Source organism: Polistes dominula, unplaced genomic scaffold, assembly GCF_049000335.1.
Source record: "Polistes dominula isolate Pdom_NZ unplaced genomic scaffold, Pdom_raw_medaka contig_20, whole genome shotgun sequence".
Taxonomy (NCBI): Eukaryota; Metazoa; Arthropoda; class Insecta; order Hymenoptera; family Vespidae; genus Polistes; species Polistes dominula.
Genome location: NW_028301147.1, coordinates 781654 through 800353, shown reverse-complemented (window position 1 = coordinate 800353; position 18700 = coordinate 781654). Strand labels below are relative to the sequence as shown.

Here is an 18700-nt window from a genome sequence, read left to right as displayed (position 1 = left end):
ACTCTCGTAGGTGGTTCCGAGATACCCATCACAATCCAAAAGAAAAAGTCACCAACGGCGCAGGAATGAATTTTTCATAGTCCAAAGAGGAATTCAACCAATATACGGTTTAAAAAACTATGGAATCTTTAGTATACGCCATTGGTTACGGTTCGAACGACGCTTTGTCAACTTCAACCCTTCATGAGACGATTTAGATACTTTGGTTACGCTTTTAGGTTACACGCTGATCACCATAAAGACCGGTTGAGAAAATAAAATCAAATCAAATAAAATAAAATATAAAATAAAAAAGGAAACGGAAGAAATGTTCGTGACTTATAGAAAATGTTTCTATGAGCTATACAAATCATCATCTGTCGTTGTCGTTTAACATTAAATGGATAAATAGGAATACCAACAAATAATATTCTCTTGCTAAATTCATCTTTGGTGGTCGTAGCAGAGAGGTGTCTATTAAATCATTTCAACCATCAATCATAGATCATTGTTAAATGCATGGATTCTTGACAAAATTATGTATGTTTTTACCCTATTTAAAGCGTATCTGCTATTTCTCGATAAATTGTTCAAAGTTAAAAAGAAGAAGAAGAATAAGATGAAATCTAATGGAATTGGAAAGAATGAATAAAGGGAAAAAAGTTGAGAGAAAGGATCGAAGAAAGTATAGGACTCGGATATGTTGGCCCGGGACCACCATAGCTACAACCACACATCGATGGGGAGTGCGAGATCCGACAGCTTCGGAGGTGGCAATGAGCCCGGGTCCCGCCCGCCGCCACACCCACACGCATATATCTTATTTTCCCTTTTTATTTATTCGGATTGCCGTTGGTCGAGCCAAGAATCCACTCTTCGAATCCCTATGGCTGCTTTTTGGTCTGCTTTGGTATAATAGCTGCCTAGCACGGTGGCCCTCTCCTCTTCTTTTCTCTTGGTAGGCCCTTTCTTGCTCCTTTCACCGACCTATTTTTCAAATTCAACATTACAAATGCTTTGACGATTTTTACCAAAAATTATTACCTTCATTGTTCGTCTCAACAATATACAGGAATAATATTTCAAAAATATTTCCTACTCAAACCTAAAAATGACATTACTATAATACAATACAATACCATAGTGTATATGGTTCATCAAATAACCCAAGTATCATCACGTGTCAAATTGATTTTAGAATTTTTTTTTTTTGTTCATCATCATTGAAAATCATACAATCGATGATGATTTATAAGACTGAAGAAAAAAAGGAAAAAATCATTTATCTTCTAAAAAAAAAAAAAACTACTAATATTCATAAATACAATCAAAATTCCGTATAAATATTTCTAATTAAAAAAAAAAAAAGAAAGAAAGAAAGAAAATTCGGATTCTAAGAAATAATCCCATTGACCATATATCCATGACAGAAATGTATACTTTGTGAACAAACTTTGGAAAATATTTTCTTTTCTTATTGAAAAGATTATCGTTTTTTTCTTTTTTTTTTTTTTCACTATTTTCTAAGTATTGTAATATAATTGGTGTATAGATCACTAAAAGCACAATTCATTTCGTTTGAATAAAAATGAAAGAAAAGAAAAAGACACACACACACACACACACACATTGGTTCGACAGGTTAATATGCTTACAGGATCTTATTAGAAAATTATCTTCTTAAAGAAAAAGATATATACATTTATACAATTATGTATTTTCCTTTTTCATGTGTATCGATACTTTTTCCACTTACCAATCAGCAGCATTCTTTTCTATAAGAGGATCTAAAGCTAAAGAAACATTTCTTTGTTGAGCGGACAATCTTCTAGGATTTGAGCGCGCAAGCGGAATAAAAAGACGAAAAATATCTTTCTTCCTTCTTATATATTCTATGTGAGAAACATATGTGTGTGTGTGTGTGTGTGTGTGTGTATTTTTTGTCTATTTGATTGGTGCAAAGAAAGGAGGAAAAGTAAGCTGACAAACGGAATGTTGAAAAAGCAGAAGAGAGGCCCGTCGGTTAACGAATATGTTGAACTAAAGTTGACGATGGTTCCGCGTTAAACAGGCGTAACATCTATGATCCCCAAAAGCAGATTATACCGGAGAGGACTATTTTTAGCGAATAAATCGATCATGCTCGGACGAACATCAACAAGTGGCTTTTAGCGAAAACGATGCCGATCATCCAGAGCTAAACGTGTATCTTCCTCTCGATCGTGCGATCAACCGTTTCTATTTTGTAACGGATATCTCTCTCTCTCTCTCTCTCTCTCTCTCTCTCTCTTGAAAAACATCAAGAAGGAAATAACGTAAACGATAGGAGTGTATTGAAAGAAAGTGAAGGAAAGAGGACCGGATCAGTTCCGGGCTTAAACGATCCTCTTTCGTTCGAGTCGTTGCTTCTTCTTTTCCTTCTTTTCAAGAGAGAGAGAGAGAGAGAGAGAGAGAGAGAGAGAAAGGAAGACGAGTATTATCCTTGCTACACAATCATCACAATAGAAGATCCCTCTCGACCTTTTTTATTTCTTTTTTTTTTTTTTCTATCCCGAAAAATGGTTCCTCTTGTCCTTAGCGTCAAAATCACGATCACTCTGTCAAGATGAACAAGTGGTCCTTAAAATGTGTAAACTTACTCGGATATATACACGCCATCATCACCTGAACGACACTACCACCACCACCACCATCACCACCAAACTCACGCTAGCTAAAATAATAAAATGGCGGCTGTTGTGAATCCTTGCACAACACGCACACGCACACACGTGTTATATTAATTCTTTTATTATATTAAATATTTGATTTTTTTTTTTTTTTTATCAAGAGAAATTTATGTAATAGGTCTGACGAGCCAATGGGATTTTACTAACTCGTACAACGAAGTATTCGCCCTTTTCGTCGGACGCTGGGATCGATCGAGACGGGGAATGCACGTTATTAAAACATTCCAAGCAGTAAACCACCCTACCCCCCTTCCCCCCTTCCTCCCCCAGGATACGAGAATTCGGCCGCTTTCAACGATATTAAGTTCCCATCGAGCTTTCTGTTCCTGCTTTTCATACTACACGAGCCTACTATTATTATTTCCAATTAATCTCTCTGTCTCTGTTGCTCTTCGAAATATTTTTCTACTCTATCTATTATTCGACAACAACAAGCAAAGGCCTAAACTAAAAATGAACGAAGCGTAGAAAAAGATTTCTTGTTTTTTTTTTGTTTTTTTTTTCAGTTCTGACAAATTTCTTGTTAAACGACCATCGACGTCTCAATTAAACGAGTCCAACAGGGTGGTTTTGCGATTATCAACGATTTTTCACACTTAACGTGTATACTACCAAGAGTCCCTTCAATTCGGTCCTTCTTACGGTTTAACTTTTCTTTTTTTTTTTTTTTATTTATTCACCATTTACGTTGATTTCTTCCGCGTTTCTCACCAAACAAACGATGAACGTGAACTGACCGATCCCCCATCGATTACCACGGTCTCACCGATCGAACCATCTTTTTGTGCAATCCTGAATCGTTTCGCAAAACGTTAAACGAATCATCATCGTGCGATACGGGTTAAGGTACCGTATTCTTTTCTTTCTCCTCCTCCTCCTCCTCCTCCTCTTCCTCCTCCTTCTCATCTTATCGCGATCGAACGTACGTTCAGAACGAAAAACCGGATTCTCTTTTCTACAAACAACTCTCGTGCCGCTGTTCTTACTGATTCGCGTGAATTTCTCATTCGTACAAAAAAAAAAAAAAAAGGTTTACTTTTACTTTGAATCTTTTTTTAACTTGAAAAACAAAACAAAAAAACCAAACGCTTTCTCTAACACATTCAAAGTAACATTCATCTTCGTCATTTCTCATTTAACAATGGGCCCACGATGGAATTCAAATAATCCTTTGACAAATTCAAAATGTTTAATTATTTGCACATATTGTCGGGCTAAAATTTTGATTGAAAAAAAAAAAAAAAACAAGAAAAATCGAAGTATAAAAGGGGGATGATGGTAAGAAGAATAAAGTGTGGGGGGCGGGGGGGATGAGTAGGCGTTAAGGTAGAGACTAACGAAAGATAAGGCCTCAATTACGTCGATCGACTCCTCTCCGAGGGATGCTGGGGTAGGGGAAGATTCGCTCCTCCCACTCGTCCTGTCACGTAATCGACCGAGCCCAACTTCCTTCCTTCCTTCCTTCCTCCCTCCCCTCCTTTCCCGCCTATTTCACTTTCTACCCTCTTCCCTTAACAATCTTCCTTCTCCTTCTTCTTCTTCTTCTTCTTCTTCTTTCGAGAAACGAGAAAGAAAGAATGAGAAGCAAATATTTCAAGAGAGAGAGAAAGAGAGAGGGGTTGGTTGGTTTGGAGTGGAGGGGGGCTGTTAAAAGACGTCGATCCAGAGAGTTGATCCGAGAAAAGGAGGAGCGCGGAGGTGTGTGAGAGGAGGGAGGACACCAGGAGGGAGGGTTTTTGCGCGGAACGGTCCTCTCTCAGCACGTCGGAGGGAAAGTTAGCGTCTGCCTAGGTGTCTGCCCCTTTTCTGAAGGGTAGTCAACGACGACGACGACGCGTTGCGCCGCCGTACTGGTGGTGGTGGTGGTGGGGGGATCCGTTGGTTCCTCTAACACTCGAGAGCCCTCTTCATCATCTTCATCATTTTCATCATCTTTCTCTTCTTCTTCTTCTTCTTCTTCTTCTTCTTCTTCTTCTTCTTCTTCTCCCTTCTGCGACAAGGATAGCAAGCAAAAGAACGAACGAATACGATGGGTGGGTGAAAAAGGGTACAGAAAGGAGAGAAGGGGAGGGGGGGGCCTGTCCGTGTGCGCACCGAGTTCGTCATAGACGGGGCCGATCATCCTGACAGCTCTTCTACTCGCTCGTCCCCGGCGTGACGCGCCGTTCTCGAACGAACGAGCAAACGAACGAACCAACGAACGAACCAACCAACGAACGAACGAACGAACCACCACCGATCCTCAGATTATCTCCGTCTCTCCGAGCTGCAGCAGCAGCAACGCAGCTAACTGCACCGCCATCCATCCATCCATCCATCCATCTATCCATCCATCCGTCACTATCCATAGATAAACCAATCAAAAAAAAAAAAAAAAAAAACTAAAGAAGAAGAAGAAGAAGATACAGCAAGTACGAGTGCGCGAATATCTCTAACCGTATCGGTCTTTTAACGATCCTTTGAACCATCCTTTTTCCCCCTCTCCCATCTAACATCGAAGATCCTTTCCCGATCTTCCTCCCCCACCCTTTTTCTACTTTTTATTCATCTACTTCGTTCACTTATTTGATTTATTTTCTTGGTTGGTTTGCATGTCCCCCCCATCTCTCTATACCACGACCTCTCCTTTTGCTTCATCGTAGTTTTCGTCGTCATAGTCATCGTCATAGTCATCGTTAGCGATCCTCGCTAAGTAAGCCGGACGGGAAGTTTGCATTCGACTGTTTGCACGAACGAACGAACGAACGAACAACCGAGAGATAGACGCGCACCGAAGCGCGAGCGCGCCCACGAGACAGAGAGAGAGAGAGAGAGAGAGAGAGAGAGAGAGAGATCAAGGAGGAGCAGGAGGTGGAGGTGGAGGTGGGGTTGGTGGCAGAGGGAGGGGAAGAAGGAGGAAGAGAAGAGGAAGAAGGGAGTGTGTGGGAGGGAGCCGGAGGGCGACTTTTCTTTTATTTAAGCTTGACACTTCGCCGCGAGCACACGCATACCGGAAGTGCGGAGCAATACGTCGTCATCTTTGAAAATTTTTCCAAAATAAAACGTAGAGAAAAAAGAAAAACAAGGAGAGAAGGTGTTCCCGTGAGATCGGTGCTTCTACGTGTGATAGTGATCGTGGTGGTGGTACTTATGGTAGTGGTGGTAGTGGTGGTGGTGGTGGTGATGCCCAAAGGTTCTGTTTCTTTTCCGACTAATTTCGGTCCATCCAAACACATGGGTGGGAAATGTGGATGAGTTAAAGAAAAACAAAACGATACATTTTCGGACGAGTTTCACGAGGAAAAGGATGTTGTTGTTACGTTCGTCGTACAGGCTGTTTTCATCGTCGAACAGGTGGACGTTACCTGTGATCTTCGTACGGACATATTATTCGTTGCCGTAAATCGAAAAGAAAGAAATGTTAAGGTGCATCGAACAAGTTGTGAACGAATTAACGAATAAACGAAGAAAAATAATTAACGCGAGACGAGTCAAACGAAAGCTTCGATTAATTGGAAAGATTATTTCTATCTCTATCCCTCTCTCTCTCTAATATTTATTTCTTTAATATTTTTCATCCAAATAAATATCACTGGTGGTGGTGTCGAAAATACTAAAGAGGAGGAGGAGGAGGGTAGAAAGCTCGAAGGCAAAAATCGAATAAGAGAGGAGGAGAAGGAGGAGGAGGAGGAGGAGAGGCTTGTCATCGAAGGAAAAAGAAATTCAGCAAGGGGGTTAGGGGGGTGGTGGTGAGAGAATCGGGCGAGGAGATATCTTTGTCGCGCAGGGTAGGTAGTTTTCGGAACGACCCTCGAACGATATACACACACATACACAGAAAGAAAAAAAAAGTAGGAGCTCTCAAATCGAAGAGAGAGAGAGAGAGAGAAAAGAGAGAACGTCAAAGGATTCGCGCCGCCGGTGCCCGGGGGCGAGGAGGAGTCCTCGACGCGTGCCAGGCTGCTGATCACAGGCACCGCAAACGTTAAGAAGAGGAAGAAGAGAGGAGAGAAGATCGTTCGGAGAGCGTTCGGAGAGCGTTCGGAGGCCAAAGCGAAAGAAGAAGAAGGGTCCTTCCGTTCGGGTGCTAGGGGTGTGCAACGAACAACCCTGGACCGAGGGCTCTCCCCACTCGAGTCTTTTTTAAAGTGGGCAAAACGCGGCCGCCGAGAGAAAAGAGACGTCCTCGGGGCGATGACAGGATGCCTTCGTCTCTACTACCAGGCCGTATTTATTACGAAGGACCTCCGGCTAGTGGTGGTGGTGCTGGTGCTGGTTCTGGTGTTGGTTCTACTAAAATCGCTAGGAAAAACAACATATCACGAATCGCTAATACACTAGCTCGCTACGTAGTCCTAGTTCTTCTATTATTCGAACATCGACGGTGAGTAAAAGTAAAGGACACTTTTTTCTTTTTATCTCTAAATCGAAAGAGAAAGAGAGATAGTGATTGCCACGTGGCCCACTGTCGTCGTTGATATGTCTTCTTTACTAAGAACACTTTGACGTCTCGTCGTTTTCTGTTTATTTAACGCTTCTTCTTCTCTAAGATACCGATCGCAGAAATCGTTAGCGGCACGTCTTCTTCTTTTCCTTACATACACATACACTCTCTCTCTCTCTCTCTCTCTCTCTCTCTCTCTCTCTTTCTCTCTCTCTGTTACTCTCTGAAGCAGAGATTAAATCCTCTTCTTTCTCGTCTCTCGTTTACGTATCGAATTTCGATCGAAGCTTAGCCTAACGACTTTATTAAAGCGTCACTCGATCGCTTTATATCCACCGATACTTGAAGAACCATCTTTCCCTTACCCTTCCGTTACCCTTCCTTTACTACACACTCTTCCGACGGCCTATCACGTAAGCGTTCTTCTCTTTTACAAGTATAATAACGTCGTCCCCGACGCTGAAATTTCTTATTTCGCATACGTGACGTTTACGAATATATGATGATTCCTTTTTAAAAAGGATAGACGATTCCTTTGAAGATATATAAGTAGCTATTCGTGACCACGTTATCAAGTATAAATATCGGTAACGTTATTTCACCCGAGGCTGTTACCTTCTTCAAATTTCGTTCTCTTCAATTTCGGCATCAAACTTCTCTCTCATTATGGAAATACCTTACTGTAACATTATATACCTTATAGGTAAGTACTTTCTTCTTTCCCCATGTCTTTCTTTTTTCAAACTGATGCAGGTGTCTCTAAAAAAAAAAACCAAAAAAATAAACAACGATCAAGGCGAGCAAAAACTTTCGATCAACGACTTAAAACAAACAAAAAACTTCTCAATCGATTCCCAATTCGATTTATCATCACCCAATGATGATAATCGGAATCATTCATATCAACTATGAAATTTATTTATTTAGAACAATTCTACGACACACAGCTCGTAAATGTAATCGCGAATGTTTATTTAAAAAAAAAAAAAAAAGATCAACGTCTTTGAGACATAGTTATTTGGCGTTAGGCATTACAACTCTTCTTAGATTTTTCTTCCTCGTTATGGGGATATCGGATCTACCGATACACGTCGTCGTCTTCGTAGTAGTCTACGGTGGAATCCCCTTGGTTGGGGCCGACTCGTCGTAAATAATTGCACCGACTCGTGCACTCGTCCCAGTGCAGGACGCGAGAACGTGCCCGCACAATGTATGCGCGATGTACTTCGCTACGGGGCATTGAATTACGTTCTCGACGATATAATAGTCGATAAACTGGTTCGCGCGACCCAAGTCCTCCGCGTCCATTCTCCAGGCTGCTACGACACGCGCGAATCTTATCCTTGACTCTCTCTCTCTCTTTCTCTCTCTGTTTGTTCTTTCATCTTTTTTGTTTCATTTCATTCTTCCTAATTCACAAACTAATTTCATGACATAGCAAAGAACGAGGCAAACCGATAACTAGTTCGTTGTTCTCGCGAAATAACCCGCTAACGAGTTTTCTTGAAGCTCATGGTACCAAGCAAAGGTCTCTCTCTCTCTCTCTTTCTCACATGCCCCATTAAACGTGAAATTCCGTTTCTTCTCGTTCTTCAAGACGATACGGAATGGGATGAGACGAGAAGGGAGAACCGAAAGAACGAAGCCATTTTGGATTCCACCAAGTAACCCCTTTTCCAAGATTATTCTTGCTCGCGAATGTAAATTACGTACTAGAAAGAAAAAAAAGAAAGGAAGAAAAAACAAAAAGAGAAACGATTTAAAAGCTAAAGTAGAATCTCGGTATTATATCCTACATGGCACCCAGAAGTTTAATGTAATCCGATTCAAGCGTCGATCTATGGACTCGTTATCTTTTCAAATCGAAACCCAAGGACCATGGTATTTCAACGAGAATGACGGTAACGCAAAGACGAGTTCCTTAAGCAGCAGCAGCAGCAACAGCAGCAGCAGCACATCGCTTCTTGTGCGAGAAGTGAGACAAGAAGAAAGGTACCAGAGAGGTAGCAAAAGGAATCCGTTGATAGGCTCAACCGTCCGTACGGTGTCTTCGGCAATTTGTTGAGCGAGTTAAGATCATTAATCTGCTTTCGGTAGATCATCAATAGCGCGAAAGATAGCGTTAGGGGCACGGATGTACCGGTAATGGGAGCCCTCAATAACCTCGACGACCCTAAAAAGCCTCACCCCTCCTTTTGCCATCCTTTCCCACACTCCGCAGAAACTACCGAGTTGTCCCGAGCCATGGTTTCTCTTCTTCTTCTTCTTTTTTTTTTTTTTAATTCTTTTTTTTTTACCAGCGTGCCTTCTTCTCCCTCCTCGTGTCGTCCTCGACATACCCCGTTCCCGGTCCGTATCTTCTTCTTCTTCTTCTTCTTCTTTTTTCTTACTCTCCGCACGGGTGCCATACACAACTTTTACTTTAAGAGAAGCTCGTCGAAGCTAATTTGTACGCGCGGATAAACTTACCGAACCAGCCCAAAGAATCTCCGTCTCGTCCTGTTACCCTAACTCATCCAGCTGTTGTTGTTGCAACGCGAGAAATCAACTTCCCTGACATTTCTTCAACTTTTCAAGATTATCCTTCCCCACCTTTCCGTATTCACCATGTACCATGTATCATGATGTACCATATAGTACGTGTCTGTTTTCTTTTGAATGATTTTATGAGGCCGAGGTCAAGAGGTGCGCGTGCGAGAATGCTCCTCAAAGAACAGATCAAAACCATAGACTTACTACCCACCACCACCATCATCATCATCATCATCATCATCCCTTTCCTTACTAACCATCGTGATAACGGCCTTTGACTCTTGGAATAAGAGCTCTTAGTGTGTTATCTTAAACGACGGCTTCTGCCTGATGTTCGATTAATTAATTTCAATCTAAAACGAGACAGAGAGAGAGAGAGAGAAAGAGAGGAATAAGTGCACTTTCTTAGATTTTCCTATCTGGCATGAGAATCCCCCATCGATCTTTGAAAAGATTCAAGAACGAGCAAAGGTTCGCGATCGAGAATCCGATAAAAGCGAGAGCTGGAACCTCGATCTTGATGAGAAAGAGAAAAAGAGGGAGAGAAAGGGGTTAGGGGTAGGGGTAGGTATGAGGGGGGAAGTTAGGAAGGAAGGAGATCACGGCATACCGCGATCGTACGAGGAATCTTCGCGACGACGGGACATTCCGTACCGACCGAAATCACTCAAACCGATCGAACTTGTCCGTGGGAAGATCGGCTTTCTCGCGATTCCAAGAAATTGGCAAATGTACGAAAAAGCAACGATAAATCTTTTACGTGTTTGTGCATGTGTGTGTGTGTGTGTGTGTCCCGTTAATAAAAAAGATCTACATCTTGTTCGTTTGCAGCGGCAATTGTTTGATGAGCAATTCGGTCGAGGATTGGGTCAGTGGCAGTGCTGTAGTTTGCAACGGAATACCTGGATTAACGAAGGAACAGCGTGAACTCTGTCACAGGAATCCGGACGTTACGGTAGCAGCACTCCAGGGATTACAAATGGCGATATTAGAATGTCAGCATCAGTTCATGTGGCACAGGTGGAACTGTTCCTCTCTAACGCCGAGCAGCAGAACCCAACAGAGCAGTGTACTCCTGCAAAGAGGTAATATTCTAATCATTTAACTATATAATTGTAATACAACAACAATATTATCAATCAGTAGAAACTTTCCGTAAAACCCCAATACAACCTTCTTGGAAATTTTACTAAAAGAAGATAGGTAAAATAAAAATAATAGATAAAGCAAAGAGAAATGAATAAAATAAAAAAAAATTTCATTAAATCACAAGAGCACGAGTTTCTCGTAGTCATCCTCTTCGTCATCCTCACGTCTCTTCCTCGTTGGCGTTGCTAACGGAGGAAGCAACAAGGGCACCGTCCAAAAACCTGTCCCAATTCCATAAGAAGGTTTGAGGGGAGTACTCAGGGGGGGAGTCAAGCTCGGCACTGGACCAGCGTGACATATAAATTCGTCGTGGCGCGTACGTGCGCCGAAAGAGGAAACATATATCGTGTCGGACGAATGCGCGAGAGCGCGACATCGGGCGCACCTGACCTGAAAGCATGAGCTCTCCCTCTCCCACAAAAGACTCCCGAGGACCCGCGGAACAACAGAGAAACAACAACCTCTCTTCTTCTCCCTTACATTTGGCCCTTACTCACAAAGCTATCTCGTTATCTCGCCTACTTTCATCGACCCTTTACGATTTCTTACCCAAGTCTCTGTGTGTTCTGTTACGTCAAAAGGTGTCGATTCAATTCCCTTTTCTCGAATCTTTTCGTCAAATCTTTCAAATCTATGATAATAAAGTGTTATCCTATTAGCATCATTAGCGTAGTGTATATATGCATTCAATTTTCTTAGTCCTCGTCGTAAGAAATTAGGATTGGTTGAGGATAATATTGTGAGTCCGACGTTTTAACGGATTTACGAATTAGTATGATTTTAATTTTAGAAAATAATAAAAATACTAATATGGGATTCATTAAAAAATATCTTTCACGTGTGTCTACTTTTTATTTGGAATGTGTTAGAAACGCGACTACGGTAATTCTGATGATACTAAAGAAGTAATTAAAGCCACGTTCAATTAAATTCCAACTGTAAAAGGATTATCTTTCCGTTCTTCCTTACGAACTGGAAACAAAAAAAAAAAAGAAAATCATTTCAAACTGAAATTTCTCACATAATTATTCTTCTTTGATCGTGATAAAATCAAAAAAAAAAAAAAAAAAAAAAAAAGAATCTTTCAATAAAAACGTGTCCAATACGCGATACAGTTGGTTTCCATTCCTAATTCGAATACCGTAGCTAAATTTGTTAAAGAATAAAAAAAGTTTGGAGAGAAAGTTTCCTCTTCAAAAATCTTACAATCGCAATTGATCGTAGCTTCTTAAATAAAGTCTATAATATCGTAGAAAAGTTGACTGTAAAAGAAAAAAAAAAGAAAAAAAAACGGCAAGAGCACTCAGCAAGAAATCCAGCGTGTCGAATTTCGAGTCCGGGAGCTAACATCTAAACGTCCCCCAAAGTCATCGTGCCGTTAAATCCCACAGAGAGAAAGAAAGAGAGAGAGAGAGAGAGAGACAACGACGACGTTTGCTCTCTCTCTTCTATTCTTATTTCTTCTTTCCATTCTACCAACCTTTTTCTTTACACCCTTTACTTCTTTATTACAAAAAAAAAAAAAAGGAAGAATAGAAAGTATGATGAACGAAAATTAGAAAAGTGACAGGAAGGAAGACCGCACAAGTGGATTTAATAGATGAAAATATTAAAGTTTGAAAAGTTTCTCTCTCATATTTTGTGTTCTTCTTTCTTCTATCTACCTACCTACCTACCTACCTACCTACCTACCTACCGGCTCGAATATAATCCGATTGAATTCAAAGAAAATCATTTCTAACGCGAGAATTTACGAGTTAGGGGGTGAGCTAGCTTCGCGAACGACGAATCGCAAAAGAAACGAGCGCCACCTGCGCGAGAAAGGTACCATCTAAGGCGATCGTCATATAAAAGGCAGATCTATCTTAAGGCCATTAATTAAGAAACTCGTTGCACCGGTTCGATCGACGACGCTAGGTACGTTCTTCTTTGCGAGTATTAGTAGTGGTAGTAGTAGTAGTAGTAGTAGTAGTAGTAGTAGTCTTTCACGAATGAAGGGACCTCCCGTACTCCGTTCCTTCCGATCCGAAAGCCCATCATCCTCCCCCCTCCCACCCCTATCTATCTATTAAGTTATCTAAGAGTAACGAATCGGATCTGACGCGAAACTTTGCTAAGAAGGGTCTGGGGGAATTGCCAAGCCGATTCGTCACCGTGTCCCACAATCGTGAAAGCTAAGAGTAAAGAAAGATTCTCCCCTTTTTCTTTTATTTATTTCTTTATTTATTTTTCATTCTCTTCGATCTCTTGGCTATTCGCAACAACAACAACAACAACTACTACTACTACTACTACTATTTACTACTACTACTTACTGGTTCAGTGGCGTTCCGTTCTTCCGGCCGCGGGCTGTCCAACCAGAAGAGACACACGGCTCTTGCCAAAGGATTTATTGCGAGAATCCCCGTGGTGCTGTGGTGACCACCACACCACCTTTCTCGCGCAAACTTGGACCGACGACGATTATAAAACGGTTCTTCTCTTTTCTTACCGATATCCTTATATAGAGTATAAAGTTAAGCTCGTGGAAAGAATCGTGGAAAATATTTCTACCTTGAAGGATAGCGTGTCCGAGTTTACGCGTCATTTGCCACTTGGAAATCTTAACGATTCAAGGAAGACTCGGCTACGGAATTATTAATACTTGGTATCGCGTTTGAAGGAAAGGAGGAGAGTCCGTGCCAAGGTATCTCCTTTCCTTTTGTGGAATCCTTTTGCATCCTTGTTCATTCGCATCCCTTCGCGAAGAGGAAGAAAGAGGAGGAGGAGGAGGAGAAGGTAGAGACAAAGTAGCAGCAGTGGCAGCAGCGTGGTGCCTCATCGGGTGTCGAGAACGAATGCCACAAATCCTTTTAGGAGCGCCTTTAGCGCGTCTCCTCGGTATCTCGTCCTCATGAATACTGCAAATGCCGGTCGACCGGCAAGCAAGCAAGCAAGCAAGCAAGCAAGCAACCAAGCAGGCAGGCAGGCAGGCAGGCCGGTTGCCCATGGTATCCATGGCTTCGAAGTAAACTTCTCGATGCAGAGAGAAAGGGTAGAGTAATGTGGGCATTGTCGAAGGAGAAAAGAGGGAGGGCCCCTTTTCGAATCTTCGTTGCTCCAACTGTAAGCCAGCCAACGCTCGTGTGTCGTATCGTTTGTAAGTTGACAGCCACCACTGCGGTTTGACGCTCGGCCGTCCGTCAATCCGACTCCAAAGACGAAGAGAGGGACCTTGGACGCGGGAGGGCCCTAAGAAAAACTGCGACCGACGTCTCGCATCTCTTAACGAAGGGTCTGGGTGCTGCACGCTCTCGCGTCATCCTCCTCCTTCTCCTCCTTCTTCTTTTTCTTCTTCTTCTTCTTGCTACTTTATTTTTATTTTTGTCTCTTTCTTATTCTCAAGATCTATTCTCGATCGTTAATGAAGGTTAGCGATAAAGGTGCCGTTGAAGAATCGAAAAGAAATAAAAGAAAGAAATAAACTCGCTCACGTACGAGTAAAAGAGTACTGGGCACGCGTTTCGTCGTTTTGACGGACGGCTGAATAAAATCTAAACGTTCGAACGAACGATAGGCCATTTGTAATTCCTTCTTCTACGGTAGCTCAGAATTCCTCGTATATTATCATCCTTCTTCTTCCTTTCATCCCTGTTTCCTTTGCAAAAGCAATTTGCTATCTACCAAAACCTTTCTCTTCAAGCAGATTGCGATATCTATGATGTTATTATTATTATTATTATTATTATATTGAAACCACAGGTTACAGAGAGACGGCGTTCGCTTACGCGATATCAGCGGCAGGTGTTGCACACAGCGTGGCACGAGCCTGCAGCATGGGAAAATTGCTCTCCTGTGGATGCGACCCGTCCAGCTACAAAGCTAAACCCTCAGCAAAGGCACGGGGCACCCAATGGAAATGGGGAGGATGTTCTCACAATCTCGATTACGGCATGGAGTTTTCGAAACAGTTCCTAGATACACGGGAGAAAGCTGGCGACATACAATCAACCGTGAATTTGCACAACAATCAAGCAGGACGTCTGGTAAAATTCATTTTCATATTTTCAAAGAACAAAATCTCGAAACTTTTTATTAGATTGGTCCCACACGTTGAAACTCCGCCCTCATGGCGGAAACCAAAGTAAAGGGGTTGAGGGAACACGAATGAAACAAAAAGAGGGTAAAAAAGGACATAAAAAAAAAAAATAAGACAAAGAAGAAGACGTTCAGGGGGTTCTCTCTTTATTCCTCTTTTCCTCATTCGTGGTACTCTCTCGGAGCATCGCTGAGGTCTCAACGTTATTAAGACGAAGCCCCGGGCGGGACCACCCAGCCGTAGACTCATTAACTGTTTTGTACGCGACACCTCTTTGTCTAAAAGAAAGGCAACTTAGATTCGGTGTTTTTCATTCTCTCTCTCTCTCTCTCTCTCCCTCTTTCATTCCACCATGTTCCCTCCTGTGTTCCCTTGGTCAGTACGTCATTCCTTTCTACAATATCTTGTTGACTTTTGTGTTTCAGTCGGTTGCGAGCAACATGCAAGTGAGATGCAAGTGTCACGGTATGTCAGGTTCGTGCGAATTGAAAACCTGTTGGAAAGTCGTGCCAGATTTTCGTGTGGTCGGCAAAATGCTCAAAGATCGTTTCAGAAATGCCGTCCTGGTCGCCCAAAGTAATCTCGGTAGCGTAACCCCATTGGCAAGGGCGAGAGGTTCCAGAAGAAGAAGACCAGATCGTCAAAGGCAAAGACAGAAACATCGTGAAAGAGGTGCCGGACGTAAAAGGAAACCACGTGATTTAGCGAAACAACTGTTCTATTATCAAAAGTCACCAAACTTTTGCGAAAAGGATCAACACGCTGACATACCTGGCACGACAGGTCGCAGATGCAACAAGACAAGCTCGGCTGGTGACGGATGTGGTAGTCTATGTTGCGGAAGAGGATACAACGTTGTCAGGCAAAGGCGTACGGAAAGGTGCAAGTGCAATTTTCATTGGTGCTGCTACGTTCAGTGTCAAAATTGCACCGTCGAGGAGTGGATCACCGTTTGCAAGTGAAACACTTGAAACAAAAAAACAAAACAAAACAAAACTTGTAGAAGTATAACGTGTTGAGCGAACTATGGAATGCGTTAGAATTTAAACAAGAACAAAAAAAAATGAAAAGAATAAAATGAAAAACTTCAAATATATGCGATCGTTCGAAAAAAAAAAAAATTAAATATCGAAACGAATCATCGATCCGACGAATCATCGAAGAATCTTTGTTTCCGTCGAGTCGTTGTCACTAATAAGAAAAAAGAAAAAAAAAAGAAAGAAAACAACAAAAAAATAAATAATTATATTAATAATAATAATAATAATAACAATAATAATAATAATAATAATAATAACAATAATATTATAAAACAATTGTCGTAGACTATAAGAAAAACTCTTAATTTATTTATATCGACGTTCTATTTAAATGAATCTATTTAAATCGTTTACTTCATCAACCCATTCTTACACACCTCCGTCGCAGTATTATTAGAATCAAGACGTATTATGATTGGTGCGTTCAGTGCGATAAGAACGTGCGGATCCATTATATACGATTTAATTATACGCGTACAATAAAGAGAGTTCCTGTAATTCTCATCTACCTCATTTGTTTAATCCCTGGATAGCGACGTATCAACATACCATGGAGGGTAGAGGTTAGGAGTAACATCTCTGTATATGCAAAGTGTCCGTCGAAATGTATTCAATTAGGGTGGCGCCACAGTACCTAGAGGGTAAATTTTAAAGTAAACGTCAAATATTATTAGATTAGAATTGAGAAATAAGGAACACAAATTTGACCCATAACTGTTTAGTTATTCAAAGTTCACGTAAATAAAATCACTTTAGCTACACGTTTTCTCATAATAATTTCTTTAAGGTTATATTTATTACATTATTACATAACTCGGCATACTTCAATTCGTTTACAATTGCTACATTCATACCATACCTTTTGTCTACACCAGCGCCATTCTGGAAGGTTTTTCAATTATTATTTATAAAAAAGGCTGGACACTTTTTCATATTTTCTCCCATAAGAGATGTTACCTCCTTACCTCTACCCTCCACAGAATCAACATACATACACACACACACAAAAAGAAAATAAACTCGTTTATGAATATTTTAAGTAACAAACAAACCCCAGTTACCAAATTAGTTAATCCTATATAATTGAAGCCCTTTTTTATTCTTTCAATGCTCCAATTTCTTTCGTTAATGCAAAACCTTATTGGCCACAGAAGCATAGGTTCATTCTTATTGATCGACCAATAGATTAACTCGCGAAGAGTCAGCTTTACAAAAAAATCTGTGCCAATCCTTTTTATTCCCTTGCGCAAAAAAAAAAAAAAAGAAAAAAAAACTAATACAAAAAAAAATAAAGAACTAAGATACAAAACTACTAACTCGTACTCGTACTCGTCCTCGTCGTAGTCGCGTCATCTTCATTTCCCAATACCTGTCGTCAAAGAGAGAGCGAGAGAGAGAGAAAGAGAGTAAGGAAAAGGTGAAGAAAAAGAAGGATAATAAGAAAAAGAAAGAAAGAAGGGGTAGGACAGGGGGGAGGAAGAGAAGGAGAAGGTGATGGTGATGGCGAAGAAGAGAAGAACGACGACGACTAAGACGACGACTAAGACGACGACGAGTCGACGATCGGTTGAGATGGTTTTTGTTGAGAACGCGAGCTACGCCCGTAGAATGTTTATCCACGTAGGAAAAGGTTTGCACGTATATATATATATATATAAGACTCAAGACTTGAGTTGGTTTAGCTCAACTCAGCTAAGATGCACCTAGTCCTTTGATTCTAGCCGCCAATAATACGAAGTGTGACCAGTACAAGGCTTTATCGTCCGATCAACGACGATTCGTCTTGCGCATCTCCAACGCAACTTCACCCAGCATGAGGAATACAAACACCGAGAGAAAGAGAAGTGGGAGGTGGGAGGTGGGGGGGAGGGGTAGGGAGGGAGAGGGGCAGATAAAAAGGGTGAAAGAGAGAAAAGAAGAGAAGAGAAGAGGTTTGATTCTTTCTTTCGCTCACTCACTCACTCACTCACTCACTCACTCACTCACTCACTCGAACGAACGAACGAGTGAACGAGGAACGGAAAGGAGGAAGAGCTTATTGATTTTGTATGAGAGAGAATAAACGAGAGGGTGAGAGGGAGGGAGATGAGAGGAAAGTACCGAGTACCCACCCCCCCCCTCCTCCCTCCCACTTCTATTTCTTTCTTTCTATCGATGATCCTCGGTAAAAATCAAACGCTTTGTAACGATGATTAACCTCCCACGATTCTTTTGACTTTCTTGGAGATGACAAGTTTCCGTTTTCCCGATGAGAACTTAACGACGACGACGACGACGACGACGACGACGACGATTCAACTTGTTTTTACATAAATCTCACCGCAGGAGACGAGTAGTAGTAGTAGTACTGTTGTTGATTTCTTGATTCTAATCTAAATCGCAATTCGATTGAAATAAAATTAAAAAAGAAAAAAAAAGAAGAAAAAACTGTCTAATGACAATGTCATTCAGTCAATTTCTTTTCTTAATTTCTTCAGGTAGTTTCTCTCTTTAACCAATACTTTATTCGTAAATAAGTGTTAGTCCATATTAGTGAACGAATATATATATATATATATAGAAGTACATGACATGACAATGCCGAAATAGGATCGTAATCAAGGTTTACCAGATGAATAGTTCTTGAACGGATGCGAAACGCGTGATGCGATTAGAAGAAGAAAAAGGAAGACGTTTGATGAAAATCATCGGGGAGGGAAAAATGATAAAAAAAGTTTGTCACAAGAAGAAGAAAAACCGAGAGAAAGAGAGAGATACGTAGACGCATATC

At 41.2% G+C, this 18700-nt stretch overlaps 1 protein-coding gene and 1 long non-coding RNA gene across 2 annotated transcripts in view; one reads left to right on the top strand and one right to left on the bottom strand.

Annotated features, from left to right (window-relative positions):
• Window positions 1-293: 293 nt before the first annotated feature.
• The window catches only part of LOC149030880 (uncharacterized), a 24902-nt gene continuing 6495 nt past the window's right edge, over window positions 294-18700 (bottom strand). The window contains exons 6-7 of the long non-coding RNA XR_016178222.1: window positions 10566-10738; window positions 294-966 (exon numbers count right to left, since the gene is read on the bottom strand). This is a non-coding gene — a long non-coding RNA (uncharacterized LOC149030880). The remainder of the gene's footprint in view (window positions 967-10565; window positions 10739-18700) is intronic.
• Window positions 4705-18363, top strand: Wnt10 (Wnt oncogene analog 10). Its single transcript, XM_015322921.2, has 4 exons — window positions 4705-7071; window positions 10495-10748; window positions 14554-14837; window positions 15316-18363. The coding sequence occupies exons 1-4, from the start codon at window positions 6890-6892 to the stop codon at window positions 15850-15852; spliced, it is 1257 nt and encodes a 418-aa protein (XP_015178407.2). The 5' UTR covers window positions 4705-6889; the 3' UTR covers window positions 15853-18363.